This window comes from Drosophila hydei, unplaced genomic scaffold, assembly GCF_003285905.1.
Source record: "Drosophila hydei strain 15085-1641.00,03,60 unplaced genomic scaffold, DhydRS2 tig00000060-arrow-pilon, whole genome shotgun sequence".
NCBI lineage: Eukaryota > Metazoa > Arthropoda > Insecta > Diptera > Drosophilidae > Drosophila > Drosophila hydei.
The window spans coordinates 1,513,854-1,540,551 of NW_022045656.1; the positions used below are offsets into that span (position 1 = coordinate 1,513,854).

Here is a 26,698-nt window from a genome sequence, read left to right on the forward strand (position 1 = left end):
TTTTCGTGCTGTAAAAGATAAGTGCGAAGCACAAAGTCAAACTACTGCAACTACAACAAGAGCAAAGCTAGCAAACAAGTTCTGCTGCTCACACATACTAACAGATAGTGTGCTCTCAAGCTTGCTCTCGAAATCTAGCATGTACCATGTTCTTTGCCAGAACCGTTGCATCACAAAAGGCCGACACACACACATAGAGGCACAGAAAGAGAGAGATTGCTCATGTAACGTAATAAAAGCACGTGTTGGCTTTGATTTTGTTGTATTTGCTGTTGCTGGTGTTGTTGACTTTGCTGCTTTTTCTTTACGTTCGTTTTATATTTATGTGTGGATGTATGTATAATTTGTATTCATGACGTGATTTGTGTTGGTGAATGATTGAGCGAGTGTGTGTGTGTGCGTGTATGCGGAGGTTTGATAACAACAGTCGATGTGTGTGCTGGTGTTTGTGAGGTCTCTTTCTTGCTCTCGCGCTTACTTGATTTCTGTTATTGTTTGCTTTTGAATTGACTTTGCCTAATTATTGAAGCGAATTTGCGTGGGCAAAGGAAGCTGTAACTGAAAAGCGTGGGTCATTACATTTAGAGCATGATTAAGGAAGTGCTGCAGTAGGTGCTCTATAAAATGATAAACCGCCGGTTTGCTAATACGCAAGGAATGTCTGAGAAGTTAAGCCAAACAGCTGTCTTTCCGCTATGAGTGTGTGTATGTGTGTAATTGCGTACCTAACGGCACTTAAAGTGTTCATCAAAAATGAATCATAAAGTCAGTAGTTTAGATTAAAACGAAAAGAATAGAAAAAATGCAAGTAAACACTAATGAAATATAAGGGACAAATAATAATAAATGAGAAAATATAACAGTAAGCTCAGAGTTTAAAATTAAAGATAGTTAAGACAATTCTGATTCTAAAGATGAACAGTTATCAATAATAATATAAATCAAAAGTAGCTATTAAAAAAATTAAAATGATATTTAAAAAATTCTGATAGACGAATTAAGGTAAGGTTAAGTTAGCATTCGCTTTAACTGTCGATCTATGTTATAGTCTTCTATTTAGAACCTGTTCCTTTGCTGCTGGCTTACGTTGTGTTTCTCACGCTCATATCAACAGGTAACAAATATGATTAAGATACAACATGACTTTGAAGTTACGTTTTCCCCACCCACTCGGGCGACAATCGTGGCCAAATCTGTTCAAAACTAAATATTGAACTTACAAAGAAAAAACAAAAAATAAAGCGTGTGGGCTTGTGGCGCAACAAGCAGTAGCCGCACAACCGGCTTCCCTATAGACCTCACCTTCACATGCCCCTTCGGTCTCTTCGACGTTCCTCTGCTCTCAGTGAGTATGCCAAACCTGCTGTCGCTGCACAGAAATCAAAAGTGAACATCGCATCGCTTGCATATTGCCAACGTCTGCCTGCTGTCGCCCCTCTCCAAACAATTCGCCACTCGGCGAAAAAAAAACAACAACAAAACATTGTTGGCATCGTCGGATTTCGTCGTCGTTTGGCGTTTTGGCGTTCGTGCGTTGTCACGAAGTTGCGGTCGTTGCTCGTTGGACGCTCGTTCTTGTTGACTTCGCTCGTTTCGTGCTGGCTGCTCGGTTCTAGTTGGCTAAAGCTCTTCGTGTCTCGGGCCCCACACCAATGCGGCGTTCGTCGCGACAGTCAGTCGCAGGCAGAGGCCAGCAGCCAAAGCAACGTAGTAGACGGGGGCAGTGAGAGTCAGCGCGCAGTTTTTCGAGCCACTTTGTTTCACGCAATTAACAGCAGTTCGACTGACATTTTTTGTACATGGCAATTAAAACAACTGCAACGAACGAATACGCAAACGAAAATACACAAACAAAAAGAAAATTGTGTGTGCTTTTTTGATTATTAATAGACAACACGGCCCCGGCGAGCAAAGCATTGATAACGTCACAAGAGAGGGAGAAAGAGAGAGAGAGAAAGAAAAAGAGAGAGAGAGTGAGAGAGAGAGAGAGAACGAGCCAGGGAGCGTAAGTGTCTGTGCGTGTGTATTGAAATGCATTTGATTAGATTCTTAAGCATTGTTGTTAAACAAACGCCTGATTTGTGACTTTGTTTATACTGTTTCGGTTTCGTTGTTTTAACAAACATAAAAAAAACAACACAAAGCTCGAGAGACGCGAGAACCGGTTAACTGTTTGCAAAGCTTGCAAAAAAAGTTTTTTCGCTTTTGGTTTGTTTTCTGCACTGCAAATGCAAAAACAACACCAAACGGAAACGTATAAAACTCATAAGAAAATTAGCAGCCATTCATAATGCAAAGTTAATGAAAATTCGCTGAAATATAATTGCTTCAAATAAATGCTGAACAAATGCAAAATTTTAATTATGTCAAATGAAAAATGTAATAAAAAAGTAAATATTTTCAATGCAATTCATGTTTAATTTGCAAAAAAAAAAAATAATTTATTTAATTTGAGTAAAGTGCAATAAAATTATATAATAGAAATAAAAAATTTGTGTGTTACGCTGAAATTGTGAATAATAATACAGAAGCCATTGTGCATTGTGGCACAGTAAAGCGTGCGTACCAACGGAAAAGCCCATAAAATCGTGTTTAGTGATTCAATTATAAATAAATTGGTAACAAGTATTGAAATCAATGATGTACCTGTTGAAGTGTTAAAAATAATAAATAAATATATTTATATTTAATATATTAAAATAAAAGTGTTGACAAAAAACCTAGTTAGATACATTAGAAACAATCAATTGATTCATTTTTAGTTGTTTTATAAATATAAAGCATACAACAGGCGGGAAGTATAGCAGCATCAATAAAATAGGAAAAATACCTTCTAGTAAAGGATGAGGAAATCTCTTTATTTTTATAATCCCCGTCAAGTTTTTAAAATTTTTTATTAGTTAAAGGTTTTAATTAGAAAATTTCTTTTTTAAAGAATACAATTATAGATAATTATATAAATATATATAAATAAAAATATAGTATTTAATTTTTTTAAATTTCTATAAAGTATATTTGGTTTTCAAAAGATATTTTTAGAAATTAACCTGACTTATATTCAAGCCACAATCCTTCTTGATCAGTAGCAGAAATTGAACTAAAGAAAGTTAAGCAGAAATGTTATTAAGTCAGATAAAATTTTATAATAAATATTATTATTCATCCATCCATGTTGAAGTTGTAATAGTTCTGTCAATCAACTTTCGTTTTCATATAGTTAAAAAACTAAAAACTAAAAACCAAATTTAACAAATGAATAACAAATAATGCCAGACTTAAAACTAAGTAAAAGTCAAAGACTTGGAACAAAACAAATGCGAAAAGGAGCTTAAAGCAAAAGCTTCAATAGGAAAGAAATTCACAAAGTGAATTTGAACAAAAATGTGTTGTAAGCTAAACAAATGGCAACAACAAAAACAACAACAACAACTAGACCGGGAAGCAATTAAAGCAAACGTTTCCAAACAGTTGCGAAAATAAACAAAAAAGGAGCAGAAAACAAAAAAGTGCATAAAGGAAAACAAATTGACAAGCAAAGGGAAAAAGAAAAAGCGAAAAGCTAAGAAACAACAAAAAGAAGCAAAGCAAAGAAAATGTCTGGCTCGCCGTCGAAGGACACAGCGACAAAGACTAAAGAAACGGTTAGCGCGACGCCGACTGCCACGCCCACAGCAGCAAAAGCAACATCAGCAGAGAAGACTTTAACATCGAGTGCGGCTTTGTCATTGTTTGATCAGCTGAAAAACGGCGTCAATTTGAACAGTTTGACAGGAACTGCCTCGCCTTTGGCCAGCCCCTTGGCATTCCCCTTTGCCCCGCCGGCTGCCCGAGTTACAAATATTGAATTGAAGCCACCGCCGCCCCAACCGCCGAAGGCTTCCTTTAATACGCCCACGCGGCTGCTGTTGTTTCCGCCCACAAGCAGCAGCAGCATCGGCACTGTGCAAGCCACCAAACGGGGCAGGGAAACGACAAAAACAACAATTGCAACAACTGCAACAGCCAACAATAACACAACGAAAGCTAAAACACTAGCTGAAGCAGCAGCAGGAGGAGCAGCGGCAGCAGCAGCTGCTGCCAAATTGGATATCAGCGCATTGCGATCTCAGCTCTATCAAGGCGCCAGGAAACCTTCAATAACAACAGCAACAGCAACAACAACAACAACTGCGAAAACTGCCAGAGGAGAACGTGGAGCTCGGGGCAATGGGCAGAGCATAAAGAAACGCTGCGTGGATCGATGCGATTCATCAGAGTCATCAGACAGGTGAGTCTATCAAACGGAAATTGTCAACTGAAAATGATTTAAGAGAAAATCAACTGTTTTGCAATGGGTTTTACTGTAATGTGATATCCGTGATTCTGTAGTCTTGAGAGTGGGTGTCTAGATATATCCATATCAAGTGTAATTGATAGTAATAGGGGTTCAGTTTAAAGTAAAGGGGGAGAGGGAGAAAGGGAAGAAAAGGGAGAGAGAGAGAGTAAAAGAGCGAAAAAGAGTGTGAGAGTGAAAGAGAATGAAAGAGAGGAAGAAAGAGAGAGTAAGAGAGAGAGAGAGAGAGTGATTAAGAGAGAGAGAGAGATAGACTAAGAGTATGAGTATGAGAGGGAGAGAGAATGAGAGAGAGAGCGAGTAAGAGAGATAGAGTAAGATAATGAGAGAGAGAGAGAGAGAGAGTGTGTGTGATAAAGAATGAGAGAGAGAGCGAGAGATATAGATGTAGAAAGAGAGAGCGAGTGTGAGTGACAGAGAAAGGGAGGCATAGAGAGAATGAGAGAAAGAGAAGACAATAAACAGAGAAAGAGAAAGGGACACAAATTCCTCTGAATTATTGTTTCCCGTATTTCGAAATGGTGATAAGGGATTTATATAAATACGATTATTAAATGAATTCTGATTCTTAATATATATTCAGATAAGGTACTTCTTAGTACCTATTAGTTAGACATATTTTGGGTTCTGGAACTTAGGTGCTCCCACGCTTCGCTTGTTCAGAATCACTCAGATCCCATGCGAAGTAGAATAGCGAAGAAAACGGCGGATGCCTATTGAAGACGTATAATTTCAATATCAAAACATCCCAATAAAATTAAATATGCATAAGTTTATTTCTCACTCTATTATTCAAGGCATGAGTCATGATCATGACCACAAAACTCAAACTTAGCTTAAAGTTAAGTTCGAGCTTAGCAACAAAAATAAAATAATAAAAAATAGAAATTGTCAACTTTTTATGCAGCTGCATGTTGACAGAAAATGTACAACAAAAGCAACAACTTGGACAACAGCAACAACAATAAGCTGAATTCAAGTTGGGGGTTTGCCAAACAATGCAACGGCTATGAAAACAATGCCAAATGCAATGCCAAAAATTGCAAACAACATTAAGAAGCCAAAATGCACGACTAAATATACACGAGTTGCAGCAGCAAAAGCAGCAACTGCAGAAACAACAGAAGCGACAGCGAACATCAACTTCAACTGCATGTTAGATACATCTGCGACTGCCACAAATGGGTCTACATTGAGCTACCCTGTAGTTGCTCTGAGATATATGAGATAATGAGCTGAAGATATATAGAGATAAATATGGTAGTCTTTGATCTTAAGACGGAGCTACATAGACCGAAAGACATGAGCCACACAGGAAAATTATAATAGAAAAGTGTGTGATGTGAGTGAATATGAAATATATATATATATATATATTGAGCATAATAATAATAATAAAAATACGCTCAATTGACAAATTGACTCAGTTGGGTATAAAATATATATTTATGCTATATTAGTTATAGCTATATAGCACAATAAGAATATGATCTTTTGGTCCAATCAATCAATTAGGCTTAAAGAACAATTAACAAATAAGAAATTAGTTTGAATAGTTAAAACTTTCTCTTCTAATTGTTTTTCGACTAGGGGCTATGAGAAAAGCGAATGTAATTTGCGAGTTATTACACATTACTACACTTCTAGCGTCATCTGCGACGGCGACTGCAGCTGCGACGTCAACGTCGACGTCGATGTTGGCGTCATTTTGGAGTCACTTAAACGAGATAAATCAACGTGGGCGATTACACAATATCGCATTGTCAGTCAATGCAAGTGTGTTGGTGTATGTGTGTGTGTGTCTTTGGCTGCAGCTGCATCTGTATATGTCTCTCTCTCTCTCTGTTTTTGTCTCCCCCTCTATATGTGTGTGTGTGTGCGAGTGCCGACAATTGAGGCGTGCTGGCATGACTGTGCAAAAGAGGAAAAAAAGCAAAACAAAACAAAGAGTAACAAATGCAAAAACAACAGCTGGCAAAAAACTTTTAGCAGCGACTGTGGAAAACTGTGCATTGGAGTGCAGTGGGTCGCCGCTTGGGGCTTCGGGGGTCGCCCATGGAAAATGTGGAAAAACCTGTACCTGTACCTGCACTCAACAGTCCACTTAAAGAAAACACCAAAAAAAAAAACAGACAATAACAACAACATCAAATACTGATTAAACAAAACAAAAAAAAATATTAAAAAAATAATGACTGCAAATTGCAATCGACAACAACAACTGTTGTTGTTGTGACTGTTGTTGTTGCTGTTGCTGTCTTTATGAGCGATAATTAAAGTTAAATGTTTTGAATGTGATGTTGCGTCTGATCCTCTGTTAATACTCGCATCATCCCCACATCCAAATGCGAAACATTAAAAGAGACGCCGCAGCAACTTGTTGTTTTAATGTTTATTATACGAAAAAAACGTACATTTTAATGAGCGAAGTTCTTGGCAATTGCAACAGCAACAGAAGGTCAAAAGTAAACAAAATTGAGGTCAAAATTGCAAAAGTTGTAGTCAAAGTAGAGTGCAAAGAGTTTGGCTTAAAAGAGCTCCGAATTGAATAAGATTCAAATAAATATATTTATTTATTTATATATTTAATATATTTATATATTTACTATATTTATATATTTACTATATTTACATATTATATGTAGTTTATGTGGTTCTAGAATTAGTTTTCAAAAGTCTCACAATTTAATTTTTATGTTTTAAAATTCATATTTGAGACATATTTTTGCTTAGAAAACATATAATATAAGTGCAGTTATTCTTTAATATATGTAGTCTTTTAATTCTTGATATGATATATACAATGAAAATCCCATTTCTGATGTAATTTATCAAGTTTCTATACGGGATTCAATTTAAAATTTCCTAAAGCATATTGTGAGCATTTATAGAAGAGGCTAACAAAGCTTTGTTTCTCGTAGAAAATGCTAATTAGGCTATTATTTTTTACTGCAGCAAGCAGAAGAAGGCGTGGCGTATCCTTTATATTTCATCAATTAATTTTCCTTACATATATTATGAATCTTAAAAATATAAAAATTACAAAAAATTACAAAAACTTGCATGACATTTTCTTCAGTAAGATATCTGGATTTTCTTATTACAATTATTCAATTTTTAATTTATTAAATGAATCATTAAAGACAATCGTCAAGCTTTAATGTAAAATATAGGTAATCACTGCGCATCAAACAGAAACAAAAAGTGGAATGAAAACAGCTCTAGTTGGAAGTGTCCGACTAGCAAATACCCCGAGCGCCGAAGCTTGCGCAGATCAATAATGCTTAATGGGCGGTTTGCCACGCCTCCCTCTGCCTATTACACACTTTAACAATGCCATTATGTTCCGAATTCCATTTTCTGTGTTCAGTTTATAATTAGATTGTAATTGCTTAGCAATAATACTCACGGCTGTCTCTATTATTGCCGTGAGTAATATAGAAAAATCATATAAATAAATTTATGCAATATGCAAATTGTAGTAAAAAGCTAATAAACTGGTTTTTATTATGATTTCAATAATCAAAGACGAAAGCTTAAAAATCCCCGAAAAATGCAATTTTCAAGCAAAGATGCGCAATAAAATTGAATGCAGCGAAAAAAATGCAAACAATAAGCAAAAATAAGTAAGAAATAAAGCAAAGAATAAAAATAAATAAAAAGCGAACAAAAATTTGCTGTGTGCAAAAACAAAATAAATCAAAAAGAGTTCAACGACCAAAAGTTGAAATTATTTCCGACAGCGAAGCGAAGCAAAGCACGAACGAACAGACGAGGACAGCCGAGCCGACGAGCGAGAAGGAATGAAAGAGCGAAAGAGAAAATGATACAAGATTTGATATAACAGCAGATAGATGGGGCTGCCGATAGGCGTGCGTTGCGTGCGTACACTGAAACTGAAACAGAAACAGAAACAGAAACAGATAGGAACAGATCTTTTGACGCCCGTCTTATCGATGCTGACGACGACGACGACAAGGAGACTTCGAATGCACTAAGAGCAACAACAACTATTAATTAGAGCAAGTATGTGTATTCTAGTAGGGAGTGAGCGACTAGAAGATACCTGGAACCTCATGCTAATCTGTTATATCAAATATGCTCAATCAAAGCTGTTTTGGCCATGAAATATGGCAAAATGGAATCAAACAATTATCGATGATATTTGCGAGAAACTGCATTAGAGTGTGCTGCAAGAAAATGTACAAATGAGAAAACGTTTGAGCCTATAGCTCTTGTTGGTGTCGCTGTCGATGGACGGACAATCAGACAAGGCTAATGTAATTCGTTTGTTAATCCTAAGCATTAATATATGTTCTGGCTGTTACATGCATTTGAACCAAATTACTATCCTTATTATACGAGCTCACAATGCTTGCAGGGTATGTGAAAAGAGTGCAACAGTTCGCTTAGAAGCTGCAGATACATATGTATCTAAAAGATGCGCGCATGCAGGAAGCTTATCGCGCCCACGGGCCATAAATTAGCCATCGTATGAACGCATGTTTCACATATCTTTAAGATACAAATGCACTTGTATACACACACACACACATACACTTACACACTTCGGCAGCGCTACGTTACGCATTCTTAATGAGCGGAAATTAGTTGGCATTGTAGATACAACAACAACAACAACAACAACTGCAATATATACGTACAACAAAAGTAATGCATCTGTAAGCCATAAATTCACACAGCTGACGAGCTGCGAGCTGCGCGTGCCGTGTTTTGCTCGCTCGAGAGATACATTTATTAAAACGCCTTTTACTGCGCACTTCGGCACAATTATCTGTCAGATAAATTATCAAAATTGTTTAATGGCGCGTTTTTTATAGCAAATACAACACAACACGCGTCATAAATCCGATTGTAACTCAAGTAGCTTATGCAGGGCCATTTATAGTGCAACCAAATGCTGGCAAAGTATCTCGATGATATATTTTAAGTGTTGCTATTTCTTAAACTTGGTCGAAAAATATAGCTGTGAAATATTTATATATTTATACGTATATACAAATATATCATTTCGAGCTTCTAATGAAATTTTAAGTCTTTGGGTAAAACACATTTTTTTTACTATCTATTAATTAAGGCGTTAAGTGCTTTAGTCTGATTTAAAATGGGGTTTTTTCGGCTTTAATATAACTGAAACTTAATGAATTATAATTGTGTTAGATAACATCCAGCTAATAAATTAGAAATATTTCAAAATTAGGTACATAAATCACAGGACTAAGCCAAGTTCTGATCAACCTTTCAGAACTGCAATATATAATAGAAACTAAGACTGAACTCTCAGCATTTACTATTAAGCAAATTAATTTGTATTGATGGATTGTGATTGATGGAATCTAAAAATGTTATTGGAAGAATATAGAAACTTCGATTCATATTTGCCGAAAATGGTGATTGATTTACAGCTCGAATTATCGAACAATTTAAATATGTTACAACAATCTTAGTTAGAAATTTATAAAACTTTTCCAGCTCTGAAAATAGTCTTATAAATATTTCATAAATGTTAAGAGAACAACATTATTTTATTTATGATATATATGATATATTTCTATATAATGTATTTATTTAAAAACACGAAAGGATGCTTTGATAGCTTCTAAATTATTTTTACACTGAATATATTTGCATATAATTTAAATATTATAAATAAATAATCTAAAGATAAGTGTATTATGCCCATGCCAATAAGATATAATTTCTCTTGGCCAACTCTTGGCTTAATTTCTTAGCCTGCTACATAGATCTTGATAGCTGCTGCAGCAATCTCTGCTAGTCTCTGGCTCTGCCTCTGCTTCTGTCTCTACCTCTGCCACCTTTTCCTCTTCTTACTTTTCACCTACATATTTGAACCTCAATTGCACATAATTTTTTTACAGCTGATTGCCTTGTGGGCAACTTTAGTGTAAGGCCGCACTCAATAGCCACGCCTCCCGCAGCTGCCTCCTTTTTTGCGTTGAAAGCGATTACACTCGATTACCAAAATGAATATGTTGAGTGGCCAACTAATTTGCAGCAACTGAAGCCGCAAGAACTACAGCAGCAGCAACAACAACAACAAGCTAAATAGCCACAATGCAAACGCCTCGACAAAGCCAAGCGCAGCGTTTTTTGCTTCGCTTTTCTCCGTTTCCCTCGTTGGAAAATTCGCTCTGCTATGCATGTGACTTGCAACATGCCAACGCGTTGCCAAACTGCCTGCCACGCCCCCATTTTAAACGAGACTTCGAGCCGCCCCCTCGGGCAGCAGCCGCCAAAGTTGTTTTAAATGCCCTTTAATTGAGTATAATTGGTTTTTGCATTCATTTTGCACATTTTGCTAAAGCAACTTAAACAAGAACTTGGACGAAATTTGATTAATTGTCGATTCATTGCAATTGTCCTAAATTGGAGGTGATTTATAGCATGTGGGCATAAAACTGACCTGACCACAGTGATCTGTGACTAGTAGAAAATATATTTTAAATTTTTGGTGATTGACATATTTAAATTTTAAATATGTCAATCACCAAGAATCAATCAACAATATTTGATAATTTCAATCAATCATATTTACAACTTTAAAATATCTAATTTATTAAGATTTCTGTTTGATTGATGGCTTGATGGACTTCAAATTGATATTAATATGTAGGTAAGTCACAGCCTATTTGAACATTTCTTAACGGATACATATACATTTTTCTTAACTATTAAACTGCTTGAGATCGACTGCCTTTCGATATGAGATAAATCAAATACATTCAAATAGTTCTTATGATTCTGCAGCTGTTTCTGATTGACTGACTGACAGATTGGACGTGATTTATATATAGATATTTAAATGGAAAATATATCAATCACTATGAGTCAATCAACAACCTTTGATAAGTATGTTCAATCAATCATTAAAATAGCTGGATTGACGAGCTTTGTCTCACTTTATTTATCAGTAATTCTCACAGCTAATAGCTGATTTACTGAGTTCAGTGACAAGATTGACTCATTGATTCATATTATGCATCAGTTAGTTATTTTTCTTGACAGTAGGGTATTAGTTTTTCGTCTTGCTGCAATTGGCTCTGCTCTTGTCACTTTTTATACTCTGCTTTTTTTGCTCTCTTTTGCTTTTCGTGTGTTTTTCTTTTTCTGTTTGGCTTCTTTTCTTGTTGTTGTTGGCTGGCCCAGTGCACGTTGTCTGCCCCACTCTGTGGCTCCTCTCGCCTCCCTGCCTCTTGCCTGCTGCTTCCCTGCCTCGTCGCTGTCAGCCCTTTGCTTTGGCTTTAGTTTTGCCTTTGGTTTCTTCCACTTGTTTCAACTGTGGCACATTCCTTGTGCTTCTTGTTGTTGTTTTCGTTTATATATGTTTCTTTTATTATTATTATTAACACAGTGTGCGTGTGTATGTGAAAAGCAGTTTAAACACGAAATTAGAGCCTCTCCTGGCCAGCCCCTTGCAGCTAGCTGCCTCTTTTCGCTTCTTAGCTCTAACTTGCTGCGCTCTCTTCGCTGTGTTCCTGCTGCTCTTCCCCTCTTGGAGCCCTCGAGCAGCGCATTAAGTCGTAATAAATGCTGCCAGCCTCTGTTTTGTACATTGACCTCAAAAGCAGAAAAGCTTCCCCCGTCTTGCCACGCCTCTGGGCTGCTGCTCGTATCTGTTGTTGTTCGGGATGCTGATGTTGCTCTTGTTGCTTTTGCTGTTTTTGTTGTTGTTGTTGTTGTTTTTCGTGCACATTTTACTAAATAGCTTCTATTTACGTTCCATGGAAAATGCATTCGCAATTGTGAAGTGCAGAAATTTGTTTTTCTTTTTCTGCTTCTCTTATTTTACTTCTTTTTTGTCTCTGCCCGCTGCAACAAAGTGCAGAACAATGCCAATGCGGGACAGGAGCGTGCGGGGACCTGGCTAGCGAGAAAACGTGCGCCATAAATCAAATAGGTAGCTCCACACTTCACAAACTTTTTTCTTTTCCTTTTTTTTTTTTTGTTTTTCTTGCCTTGCCACACAGATTTATGCAAAAGTTTTATTTATATTTATGTTATTTGGCTTTTGAGGAATTCGAATTTTCAGCTGTGCTAAGGATGCGCCTTGTGGGTTTTAGTCGAATTCCGAGGAAAGTGCTTAGGGAAAAGTCGGACAAAATAAATCGGTTACAATTTATGGCGAAAATTAAAACATTATAAACAAAAGGAGCAAAGTATTCATTTTGAATAAAGCCATAAATAATAATTTGAAAGAGCTCCAATATTTGTGAAATTAATTCTTAAAAATATGTATAATAATATTAATGATGAAATAAACTCTTATAAACTTCGTTTTTTAGCACAAACAAATATTATTTAATAACAATATACTCAACTTCTGCCAATTTGTATTATTAGCCTTTGCTTTATTTTCTAAATATTTTTTCTGTATTATTGAAAACGATCTCTCTTTGGTTTGCTGTTGGCCAAGTAGCTTAACATAATTAAATTAGAAGCCACAAACGGCCCTCAAAGTGCTTCTGCATAGCTGTCATCGTCTCAAGAGTAATGCGAAATGGCTGAGGGAACAAGTGTAGCAAGGCAGAAAATAATTTATAAAGTGGAATAGCAGATTGCAGGAGATAAATGCAAGTTGAATCAAAGCGAATAAAGATTCCAGTTTGAATAGAAATTATTGTACAATTGAATTGATGCTAACTACGACTTAAGCGGTCGGAAATTTAGCTTTAAATAGAATGCGAAATTAAACATAAAACGCTTAAAAAAATAAATCAAATGATCGATTTTTATCGATAATAAGAAAATACAAAGGTTATCTAAAGAAATGTTAACTTGTACGGATGGTAAAAATAAGATAAGATACTTTCACAATTTCAAGTCTGTAGTCATAGCAGTTTTGGCAATAGCTCCATTCATACGGACAGACGGACGGACGGACAGACGGACGGACAATCCTAAATCGACACAGCGTGTCGTCCTGATCAACAATATATATACTTTATTGCGTCTGTCTTGCCTCCTTCTACCGCTGATTTCCGATTATAAATGGTGTCAAGGTTTAAAAATGATACGGACAAGACTATATTTCATCAGGCACTTTTCATAGAATTATTTATGGCTGTGTGAAACAGAAGAAGTGAGAGCAGAAGCTATGAATAATTTGAGATCAAGAAACTGCAAAACTAATCGCAGCAGTATAAATTGGCTTTTGAAACGCATTACATATTTATATCACGTATTATATATTTTAAGTTGAGTTTAAATTTGTGTTCCACACATATAGACATTGCCTCTATATAATGAAATTGATATATCAACTTTGCAATCCTAATACTAAACTTATTTTATGTCTACATTATGTCATTGATTAAAAGTGTGATTCGAGCTCTTGATTTTTGGCAATTTGCCAATATTTAGACACATAATTTATGCACCGCTGCGATTTATGCAAATTGCCAGCCAAATGCTCATCATGCGAATGCCTGGCCAAAAAAAAGAAGCCTAATGGCATTCTAATGTTGGCCACCAAAATCAAAATCATATTAGCCAACTTTGTGCATGTGTTCGTGTTTTGCTTTTGGCTTTTCCACAATCGCAACAAAAACAACTTGCAACGAGCACACGCCGCAAACGCTGGAAATTTTCATTAATTATAACGTCAGTTCGCGGACCACGCGTTGCATATTCGCCAGGCAGACAGTTGAACACTCTGCATGCCTGCCCGCTCTTCATGATGTGCAGCTGAAACAACAACAACAATTCAGCGGTAAAGCCAACAAGATTTCTACTCGTGCCCCAACCGCTTGGTCGCGGCCAGACATGCGTCCCCGGACAAGTGATGGCCGTTGCCAGGCTCTCATTTTGTATACCCTGTAGTCACGACTTGAGTCCCTGAGGTCGCATAAATAGCTTGCTAAGCCATCACACAGCAAGCGTTTTATAAACTTTATCAATTCTGAAACTTGAATATATCCGCTAAGCCATGACTTTGTCTATAATTTTATATATATAAAAGCAACGTCACTATTTAGTAATTTGGTATCTCGGGTGCTTACATAATTATATATTCAGAATTATATAGTACTATATAGTTCTGAAATGTTGTATGCAAATTCCAATAAACTTAACACTTAAGCTAATAGATTTGGCTAAGATTACATTTATTATTATAGCTCAGCTTATGTCTGGCTCTTTGCTCTTACCTAAAATTGATCTATACCTTCAAGCCTATTGCATTTACAAGGCATCTCTTAGCCGTTCATTGTGGCCAGTTGCACTTTAACTTGTTATTTTTTGCGCTAGCGAAAATTAGTCATTAACTTTTTAAGCATCGACTGGACAAACATGGCGTATGAGTGATGTGCATGACGGTCGCACTTTGCAGCTTGCAGCCTGACTATCCACCAGCCTTTCCCGCTCTCTCTCTGTCTCTGTCTCTGTCTCTGTTTATCTGTGTGGTAGCGATAAGGCCGGCGTCGGAACTCAAATTCGCGGGCATGTGGCAATTATGTTTGCCGCTATGTCAAGTGGATCCTGAAGTTGCAACCGATTTTGCAATTGCTGGCAATTGCTGTGCGTTAGACCAGACTTTGCCTCTCTTGTTAATGTTGTTGTTGCAGTTGTTGCTGTCAGTCAGGCATTGCATATGTGCTGCACCAGGGGCTATCATTAACTTTATTGCACGAGAATGAGCCAATAATAGTGGGCCTAGTGTGTGTGCCAGGCTCAGCAAATTCGTTTCCAAAATGCAGCCAAAGGATGCATTTGCTGACAGCTAACGAGCTGACGACTCAAATTTTGAAAAACCTTAAGCGAATTTGGTTAAGCAGTCAATTTGATATGTAGACTGTCGATATATTAAATAAATATTTGATTATTTTAAAGAAACTTTAAAAACTTCACAAAAATATGGTTTGCTTCATTCCATAATACGCGATAAAAAAATTGCCCCGTTTTCATCCTAGGTTAGAGCGTATCTAAAGGCAGTGATTGTAAGTTCTTAAACACACATAAAAACTTGAATTGATTCCCATTTAGTCTCAATAATTAATATAGTATCTATTAAAAATTTGGTGTATCATCTCTTAGCTTTACTGTGATGCCAATTCAAACTTATTCATAACTAGTTTTGCCTTGTTGCTTTTCTCCATTTCAGCTCGATCATTGTTAACCTACAACTCCAATTTGTGTTTCGCTTTTGTGCTCTTTGCTTACTTTTGCTTTTTTCATTTCCGTTTTGTTGCTCTGCTATAAAGATGATTTTCCTTTTTTTGTTTCTCTTTAAATTCAATTTCAATTTCAATTGCAATTTCAGTTTCTAGGGCCCGTCGTTAGCCAATTTTCTCTTAGACCTTATTTGCAAGCAAAAAATGACTTGACATTGACCTTGACTTGTCGTGCGTTCTACTTATGCGTTCAACCGAGACAGCATACACAGATACACACGCACACTCCCATACACATTAAGCCGCTTTAAAAGTTAAAAGAGGGAAAATGAAAAGCATAAATCATAAAGCTTAAAGGAAATGAAAAGATGCACTAAAAATTGAAATAATATTAAAAAATTGCATTGCTTATAAATGAAGCAGATCAAATATTTATATAATAAATGAACTAAATTTATAAAACAATTAAATTAATAAATTACGAAGTCATTTCATTTTATGAAATTTAAATAAAATAAAATTTCAAATTATGTAAAGAAAATAGAATTTAAATTGGACAGAAATCGACAAGCTCCTAGTTTAATAATATGGTACAGGCATCACAAACATTTAGCCATCGATTTTATTTAGACACAGCTTCCTTATAGCCAAGACCAACAACAATAAAGGTATGCGAGGCAGGTAAGGGGTAGGAGGTGAGAGGGCATTTGTCAAGTGTGGGTAACCGAGCAAAAAGCTATTATAATCGGCTTAAAAAGCATCAGTTTGACATTTGCTCAGAGCTTGAATTGAATTGTCAATTGAAATTGTTGTTGCTGCCAATCTTTGGAGCATTGTTGTCATTATTGTTGTGCGTATGAGCGTGTGTGAGTGTGTGTGTGTGTGTGTGTGCGCGCGTGTGTGCTTGTGTGTTTACCCATTGATTAGATATAATTTGTGTTTAAACGTTTAGCTGACCATGCGATTGAAATTTATTGTATTTGCGCGTGAAATTAGTTTGCGGCTTGTGGCTAACAATAAAACGTGTGGCTAACAATCGATGGCAGTCGAGAGTCGAGAGGCGGTGGTTTGCCAAAATTTATAATTAGCAACATAAAATAATCAAATTGTGTTTTGTTTTTCGCATAACGAAATATGCAAAATTATAATTGCAAAAAAATGAATGTAAAACTATAATTAATTAAATTGTAAAATGCTATAAAAATATTCTCTAATAATTCAGAAGGTATAAAAAGTATAATTACCATAGACTAGTCACAAAACTATTATTTATATTATTTTCCTCTAATCTGTTACACGCCCCCCGCTCTTGATAACCATGTCTCTCACCTTATATAATCGCATCTAATGGAGAAGTTCGACCTTTTTCACACGCTTCATGATTGGCATGCCACGAACAAATAGCAACCTGTGGCAATAGAAGCGTCTAACAGAAGCATAATTACTATAATAGAGACCATCTAGAGACGCCAGTATTGGCACAGTGGTATTGGCACAGTGGTTCTATATAGGTAAAAAATAAAAACAAAACTAATGTAAATAAAATTTTTTGACTTCAAATGTAAGCGATTCTTAGATTTTGAATTAAATTCTATAAATATTTAGCTTTTAATTAAATACTTTTTTATCTTAAAAAAATGGAATATTTTGATAATATATATTATTATAGATTATAAGACTTATACATAGATTATAAAGACATACACAAAAATAAATATATATATATTAAATATTAAATATCTATAAAATATTAAATTTTCTAAACAGAAATCAATATTTAAATATATATATATATATGTATATATATATATATATATATATATATATATATTTGTATATATCTGTTTATATTTGTTTTTTTAGTTCAATTTATATTATTAAAGCCATTATTTAAGATTTTCTGAAGTTAACTACATTATTAAATATACATATTTTGAACCACTGTGCACTGCTTGGATTTTTCTTATTCAAATATCTTTCTAATATTTATTTACATATTTTTGGTACATTTTCTACAACTTTTGGTGCACTGTGTTCTGCTTTCAGTTTTTTTCTGCTGACAGACACATTTTTTTTATATAAAATTCTTTTTATTGACGCAGTCTTTTCATTGATTGAGTAATTGACAACGACAACGGGACGTTGTTTATGATTACATTTCGTATTTTTATTTAATTTTTTTACATCGCTTTTCGCTTTTTGCTGTTCGCTTTTTATTGAAATGTATTTCAGTTTTTATACGCTTGAGACTTGCAAGTGGCGCTGTCTCTGAGCCCACTTATACTCAATAGATTTCTCGAGCTGGGCGCTTTAATTGCTCGGCATCGAAATGTAATTAACGTTGAGCCATATGCCAAGAGCCAAGCAGCTTTGAGTGATTCGCACAGTTGGCTGCTAAACCAGTCAGTCAGCTATTCAATCAGTCAGTCAATCAGTCAGTCAGTCGACTACTTAGCCCAAACCTGACGCAGCTCTTGAAACATTTGTAAATTAGCGTAACAAAATGGCTAATTAGCTTTGAACTTGAATAACTCTTAGCGGGGCCCCTGTACATATAGAATCCTATCGCTAAATATTGCGAAAATACAGAAATGCATTATGATTTAGGTAAATGTTTAAGAAAAATTGGTGCGCTGAATGTTATTTTCGAACTAATATGTAATTTTGCTTTTATTGTGCCTAAGTTTAGTTTCTAGATTTTAAACCCCGAAGTTTAATTTTCATGAAATTAATTCACAGCATTAACGAACTTCATTTAGTATCTTTAAGGTCTTTGATGTTCGAGTCTCCATTGAGCTCTAAGTTTTTTCCACAATTTAATTTTGTTTTATATTAAATACGTTCAATATGTGAAAGACATACAAAACACTCTTCAGAATTTTTAGATCTTATGCTATAACACATATGTTATAAAGGGAAGCGTGACATCAATCGGCCAAACCACGTGGCAACTAAATTTGTTCAAATGCGTGCAGTAGGATCTTTTAAGCTTTTCGAGACTTATTTTCAGTGTTACGGACATACATAGATGTATGTATAGATGTAATTGAGTGATATGTGCAGGTAGATACAGGCTATGCAGCATGTTTGAAAACGCTATCGCCCAAGGTTCAGGGTAGATCCTAGTCACGCACTCCTCACTAAATATTTTTTATTTATTTTTGTTGGAGATATGATGTAGCATCATCATTTAAATCACCTGTATAAGTTGTATATTTGTATCTATGTATCATGTTGATATGAATGATACGCATTATAGTTAAAAGTTTCCACAAACAATAAACGGAGGAGTTGACTATATTTATGGGTTTGTAAATTGGTTCTTTTATGAATGATCTTTGAGACTTGATATGAGTAGATGACGTATATATTTATATATGTATATATGATATATATATTAAAATGGAAAAGAGACAAAAAGCAAGTTATTCTGGAGAATGTGAATTAAATAGACTCGCATTTAAAGTGAATTCCAATAGTTAAGTAGACTAATAAAAGGACAGGTTTTTTATGAAGTTAACAGACAGATGACAAAGGCTCTTTTTATTAATATAATATAATTCATTACATAAATTTATACATTCAAATGATTAAGATTTATACTCTGTAACGCAAATAGAAAATCGCTGAGGGTAATATGAAGATAAAAAATATTTGGGCATGAATTTTTAAGCTATATATTCCGCATTATTTATCGTGTAGTTATGTATTATATATTATATTATTCCAGTAACTGATTCATATTTTGAGTCGCGTATACGTAATTTATAAATATAATTCATGGCCTCTGCTCTTATGTAACTTATTCTATATGAAACAACCGACGAAAATATGGTTAAAATCATTTTTAAATCGTTACAAATTTGCATTTGTTTGGCTGCCTGCCGCAGTTTTAAGTGCATTTTAATACAATTTTCATGTTTAGTTCATTAGCAATTCAATTTGCTGTTGCCAGCAAAAACAACAACAACAATAAAAAAACTACAACAACAATTGAGAGCCATAAAAAGGTTGCATAATTGCACCGAGGCGTGCAAATTGGAACACGAAAAAAGCAAATACGAAAAAAGAGGCAGAAAAAACAATTGTTGAGCATGGAAAGTTGGCTATTATAATTGCAATCAAATAATTGTTTAAGCATTGCCTTTTTGTTAACTGATTCAACTTATTTGATTACATATTGCCCTTGCCTTCAGACCAATCAACGAAATCGAAAGCAGGCAGAGAGCAGACCTATCAAATATCCAACAATATCGACATCTATTGGATCTATCTATGGAATGGCATCGGCACGTAACTCTAAGAGATAGTCCAAAGAAGTAGCTCTTAGCAGTGACAGCTGGTTTAGCTCATTTAAGAAATAAAAATATATATCTAAAGAGACAAGTTGTAGTTGGTTAATCAGACTTAATAACTGAATGACAGTGAGTACCATAATGCCATGATATAGAATCTGCACTGTAGTTGGCTACATAGTTGATGTCATATTTATTAAGGTATCAAGACTTCGGTCGTTCAAATCAATTTATTGCACTCATAAAATTTAATGTTTAATTTCAATAAAGACTTTTATTAAAATTTGCATCTCAGCGCTGCCTGTTGAATGGCATTTAAAGATCTTTCAAACAGAATTCCAAAGATTTTTCAACATCGTCCCGCAGCCTCTTGCCACTTCCTGTGCTGCTTGGCAACTAGACTTGATGCTCTGTTATCAACATGCGATTTTTGGCACTTTTTTATGACAACGCCGCCATTAAGTGAAACGGAGGGGAATAATGTGTAGGAATAGGCAGGGGCCATGGGCGAGGGGCGGCGAGGGACGCTAGCTGCCGGCGACTATCACGCTGTGTTGCTTGTCCTTTGCCAGTCCTGTCTGTCATTGTTGTTGCTGTTGCTGTTGCTGTTGCTGCTGCCTGTTGTGGTGCTCTATACATTCTTGTCTCATTTTCATGGGCCATTTACGTAGACAAAGACGCGCGGCATGTTTATGTATCCGTAAGATACATTTTAGGTTGACGATCCGCATCCGCGACGCTGCTGTCGCGGTCTGTCTGTCTCACTCACTCACTCTCAGCCTGTCGGTCTGAGTGCATTTGGCTATATACTCGTCTACATGTGTATTTTTGTATAGCAAATACCGGTTTGCTGCAAAACTTTTTATTTCTTAATTTTTATTTTTATTTTTATTTTTATTTATTCTGTTTAATTTTTTTCTGCTTTACAAAAAGTTTTGAAATTTTTGAAGTTTTGTATATGCGAGCAGCGAGCATTAAATAACATTTGCTCGCAATATACTCAAAATTGCACTGAAGTGGGAATATCTGAGGCCGTACTGTTCAGAGTTACATATATACATACATACTATACAAAATAAATATAATAAATACTGCAAACCAGTATTAAGCAAAAAATTTTGAATTGAAATATGTATTAAAAAATGTATAGCTGGCTCGAAGAGTTTTCTATAGATACTAAAATTAGCTTTGGCCGGTTACGAAAACAATGTTTTCAAGAGGTCTTTGGTGCAGCATAAGCAACTTAAAAATAAATTTCTTAAGAGGTGTTCTGAACTGCTTTGTTCAAATCATGAATACCAAAGTGTTTCCTAGGTGTGCTATTGTTTTGTAGTCATAATGGAATAAAAAAGATACAACAGTTTAAAGTGTTAAATAATTAAGTTTCTACTGGAGCATTACATTACCTAGCCACAGTTGGTTGGCTGAAGATAGCCAGGAATGGAAATTCCTTGAGCTTCAATGAACACTCGAGCGAAAAAGTTTACTACATAGTTTCTGCTTTAAGGACTTAGAGCATTGGGGCGTAAAGGCATTCTCCTAACACTTACGAAATTTCTTTTAAATATTTTCTCTTATACCTGTTGTTGCTTTGCGGTGTAGCGGAGGGCGGGGCTTTAGCGTAAGTGTCGTGCGTAAATCAAACGCCCATTGGCCATTGCCCGTTTGTCAGACAGTTTGTGTCTGGCGGGTTGTCAACGCCTCTGGATTTGGCCAAAACTGTTTAACAGTTTTCTTTTTGTATTTTATTTCTGTTTGCGCTCTTAACTATGCTCGTTAAATTTGACACACAAATTCCGAAAGGTTCAACGCGCCCAGAAAAAAACTGTCAAGCGATATAATCAGCAAATATTTATATATTTATTTAACTTTTACTCGCTTTATATTTGTGTACTTATTTCATGTTTATCAAATGTTTGCCAAGACGTAAAACTTCAGCAAATACAAGTGAGACGCAGTTCTCTTTTTTTTACTTAACTTTTTATACAGGAAACACAATCTGTAGACCCTAGCAATCCCCTCCTAAAAGTTGCATAAGTCTTGCGGTAGGGCGTCGAAGTTCTTATCACTATTGCACTGGTCTGCTCAAAACTAAAATAAAAATAAAATCACACTATTCATATATATATATATATTAATGCTTTCCTAGAATTGTGTAAATGTGTGGCACAGTTATCAATCGTTGATATCTTTACTCTTGGTGTGGGGAAACTCATGAGGCATTTGCACTGAATGACGAACTGAGCTCTCTGACCTGATAACCTTATTTCATTGAAATTCATATTCAATGGGCAAATCATACGCTTACTCTTTGTTTGATAGCATTATCTATATATATATATATATGTGTGTATATAAATAACTCTTATCTGTGGTTAGATTTGATGTAAATGTTACCGGGAAGCGAATCTTATTGCATTTTTTCACAGATTCAAAATGCGCTGTGAGACGTAGTAACTCACTAATTAACTTATACTTTATGATTTACTTAGTAATGTTTAAGTTAAAAGCCTTTAATGAAGTTTAATTTAGTTTCAATAAGACTTCAAAATATTTAACTATTCTAGAAGACTGAGAAAAATGATTACTTATGAAGATATTACTCCAGATTCCATTAGCTGCACTCTTAAAGCAAAACATTTCTGGAAATAGGCCGTTTTAGTGAGTAAATTTTTGGCTTGGCTCATTAATTATTCTTAATTCGGCTATCAAAGCATCTGCTTCCTCTTGTACTCTCTTACACAACATTCTTAAGCGTTAAGTGATTAAGATTCAAATGTATTCAGTTGTGTATAGTCATTAATAGAAATTTAAACTAAACGAGTTACGATTTGTATTCGAAATAAAGATTATTTAAGCGTTCATTTATGGCTGGCAGAGTTTTTTGTTAGCCTCATTCATATGGATCTTTGAAGAGAATTTCAGTTGTATTTAAAAACTTACTCGAAACTCTGCCAAATTTATGTTATGCATGGAATTAATGTTAAATATGTTATAGGATTTTATCAGCGATTTGTTCAGCTTAATTTAATTACAAATTTTTTAATTCATTTGTTTTCATTGCTTCATAATTGCCTTTTTTTGTATTTTCAGGTATGTGAAAAAATCTATATTAATCGTATGTGTCAAAATGCGTTAGCAATTTGTGAGTTGGTTGATTTTTTCATTAATATAGAGTATTTATATTTATTTCATTGCATATTTATATATCTATTTATTTGATTATATGTATTTTAAATTAAATAAATGGTTCGACCTTTAAAAAACTCGACCTAAAACCCTTTTTCTTTGATTCCAACACACAGGTAATGTGAATCAGATGATTTTTCAGTGTTACCGCTAATGAAGTAGATTTGTGACGATATATAAAAGATATTCAAAGTCTGCCAGCATTTTTAACGAATTTTTTGTCTAGAATCTGCAGCTTCAATCATTGATTTTTTCCCCAGAGCCAAGCCATATATCGTTTTCCTTAAAGAATATAAATTTTGAAGCCTTCACAATTAATTTGGTAATTGTGGTACCCAATTGAGTGAGATATTCATAATTGAAGCTGGGGCACTATCCTAATGAGGCAAAGTAAGTTCAAATGTTTTTAGATGAAAACAGAACAACATAGTTTTATTTAAATTATTTTATCAGAGAGATCACATATGAGGATAGCAAAACTAACATCGTAGTTCGCGCAATAGGAAAATGATAAAAAATAAAGAGAGCCATTTGTATTAATTTGTATCTTTATTTCTTATAAAAATGTTCGTTTTGGAATTTTAACTTTTAAGTAAGAATCGCATTTCCTTATTTATAGATTTCAGTTATATGTCAGTGAGTAATTTTATATATAGCTTTCAGCTATACAGAATAAAGGTATTTTGGCACTCATCTTTGAGGAATGTGGCAAGATTTGATGATAGATATTTTAGTTAAGTTTTAATAAAATTCATTTGGTATTTTAGCTAGGCTTAGTAAGGTCAAAGAAGTTTGGTTTGGCTTACCTTTGGAGATGTGGCAAATGATAATCTTGGATTAGTAATGCAATTCTTAATATAATGGACAGACGTAGTTCAAGCATCTTTTATGTGCATCCATTGAAATTAATAATATTTCTAAATATAAATTCAGAAAGAAATTTGTTCAAGCCTTGTGTGTCGTGACTTTTATTCATTTAGCCATAAATCTACCAAAACTCCCCCAGTAATTTCACATAAACCAAAAATATCACAACATGGCCTGAACAATCTAGCCAATTATGGGGCAACAATTGCTGGATCTACACTTATAGCCTGGCTAACCCTTTGTAAGCCCATTTTGTATGACACTGTGACGCTCATTAGCGCCTCAATTAAAAAAGCCAGAAAAACAATGACAACAACTCTTGGTGGTGGCAACACATATAAATTCTGTTGGGGTCCTGCCTCAAATATCCTTGGCTATACGTGTGCATGAGTGTGCGTGCGTGTGTGTATGGGACAATTGTTTTTGACACAAAATGATTTTAATCATAATGTCATTAAACACGCAACTGTCAGCTGAAATATTCAGTGAACATGACACGACAAGGGATAGTCCATAGTTGCCTTGCAGAGACACAGAGAGAGAGAGAGAGAGAGAGTGAGAGAGAGACGTTCCCCTAACCTCACGCAAGTTTTCAAAGACAGCGGCGACAACAAACGAGCCGGCAACGTTGTCCAAGCGCGGGGTTGCCACCACATGTGAAGATCTCACTCAATTGATAATTTCTGTCACTTAATTGCCGGGGCTTAAACATTACAAAACTTTTTCCCTCTTCTTTTTGCCTTTTCATTTAGCCCATTGTTAGCATAATAAATTAATTTTTACTTTGTCTTGTTTTCTGTTCTTTTTTGTGTTATATATATATTTTTTTGGTTTTTTGCCCCGCACTTGATTTAAAGGGCGTCACTTTGGTCGAGTTTTCGAGTATCGTAAAAAAGTCAAAATATGAGAAATTATTTCGTGTCTCGGAGCACGCACCAAAAAAATGTTAACTTCCGTTCTCTGTGGAGCGAAGAAGACATTTGATAGTGACTTCTGCATACCCTGCACGAGCATATATATCTAATCAGTGATAGCTGTAGAGCGAAATCTTTATGATTGATGTATATAAAGGGAAAAAGAAATGTGCTTTAGTTTCTTTCAATAAACTAGATAAGAGTTCTAATTATTCAGACAGCTCTCGTATATATTTTTAAGCTGGGTCTATTCAGTTTGATTACATTCATATGACTAATATTTAGGTAGTTATACTACTTTCAAAAATGCTTTAAAAATATTTAATATTTTAATTTAAGTGAGATGAAATGTAGCTAGCTGAATATTTCGTTTCTTATTTATATATTGTCGCCCATAACAAAGCGTATTTCACCTTCTCGTAACAGTAAAAGTTCTTGTGTAAATATATATATATTTATATATATTTTTTTTTGGTAAAGTTCTTTAACAGAGTCGTAAAGGTAATTGACGATACTTTGGCAGCCACTGAGAGATCAGTGAAGGCTACGGTGGTTGCCGCCATGCCAAGTCACGCAATACAAAATACAAAAAAGAGTTCTTACACTCAACAACAACAACAACAACAACAACAGCTACAAACGAAATGGCGTTTAGGATGTGCTTTGTGTCCAGTTGCGAGAGGGCGTTGACCAATGCAATTGAAGCGCTGAATGAATATGGAGTCGATGCTGAAGTTGAAGTTGAAGTTGAAGTTCAAGCGTAAAATAGAAGATGATGCTGTAAAAAACTTGACTTGATCTGTAAAGTTATACATATATATATATATATATCTACGACAGGTTGCCTGCTGAAGCGCTGTGCTTGTGTGTGTAGACTGAGGCTCTCTGGGGGGTTACTCAATTTGCTGAACTTGGACAGAGTGGCACCACCCACGTTACGCTTGATTAAAAATGTGCAGCTACAACAACAACGACAACAACTACTGTGGGCAAAAAAGGCAACTCAGAAGTTGCTTTTTTGTGAAGGGTTGTGCCAGCAGACACGTTTTCCTGTCGCGCTATTTGCACTGATGAGGGTGCCTGCTCGTCGAGAGATAGGCAATTGCTTTAAGAAGAGGGTAGGTTTCGGCTAGTGCAGCCGCTCGTTCGTAGATGGCGCCACGTGTACTGTAGCATGGCATTTAAGTTTTGTGAAAAGTCTACAAGATATTTGGCCTTAAATTGTATAAAAATGAGCTTATGCAGCGAGAAAAAGTTTTTTCTTGTGTTTATATTGAAGTTGAAAATCTTTGCAATATGTGAAATATTTTAAATAATCTCTAAAAAATAGTAATATATGAAGAGAGTGAACTTAATGTATGCACGAGCTGAAGGCTTTTTCTGCAGGCTCACGAACTTCTATATACACATATAAAGGAAACGCATGCTTTAACATTGAAATTGTATTTGAAATAGAATTTAACTTATTTATTGGCTTATGCAAACAGGGAACAGATGCTATGTGATATGTGGAAGTAGCTAATAAAGTTATAATTAAGCTTCTCTAACAGATCCAAGCGACACACGAATTCTTTACCTCCAACAATTGTTGTTACAATATATCTTAGATGAATTCGAAGTCCATATGTCCAGAAATATAAACTAATGCCCAGACAGCAGCTGATAAAATCTTTAATTTAATGAACTGCTTTCTTCAGCCACTTTCAATTTCGTAAGATTCAAGTTAGAGATGGAATGAAAAATGCTAAGCCAGAAACCGCAGTGGAAGGCCACGTCTACACCGCAAAGGCTTCAAGCTGCACTTGGGCCAATAAAGAGCTCGGTTTTTTCTACCAAATGCAATTTGTGTCATAAAAATGCAGTAGTAAATGTATCTGATGACTGCGCTTTGCCTGGGCGCATCCTCTATAAATGTTTCAAGAGCGCGACGGCTGTGCTCTTAATCCCTCA

The 26,698-nt window shown here is 35.2% G+C and overlaps 1 protein-coding gene across 1 annotated transcript in view; it reads left to right on the plus strand.

Moving 5' to 3' along the window:
- The first annotated feature begins 3,534 nt into the window (after nt 1–3,534).
- Nucleotides 3,535–26,698, plus strand: part of LOC111592232 (zinc finger protein jing) — a 183,130-nt gene continuing 159,966 nt past the window's right edge. The window contains exon 1 of the mRNA XM_030226127.1: nt 3,535–4,267. Within this exon, the coding sequence (XP_030081987.1) occupies nt 3,594–4,267 (674 nt within the window). The 5' untranslated portion in view covers nt 3,535–3,593. The remainder of the gene's footprint in view (nt 4,268–26,698) is intronic.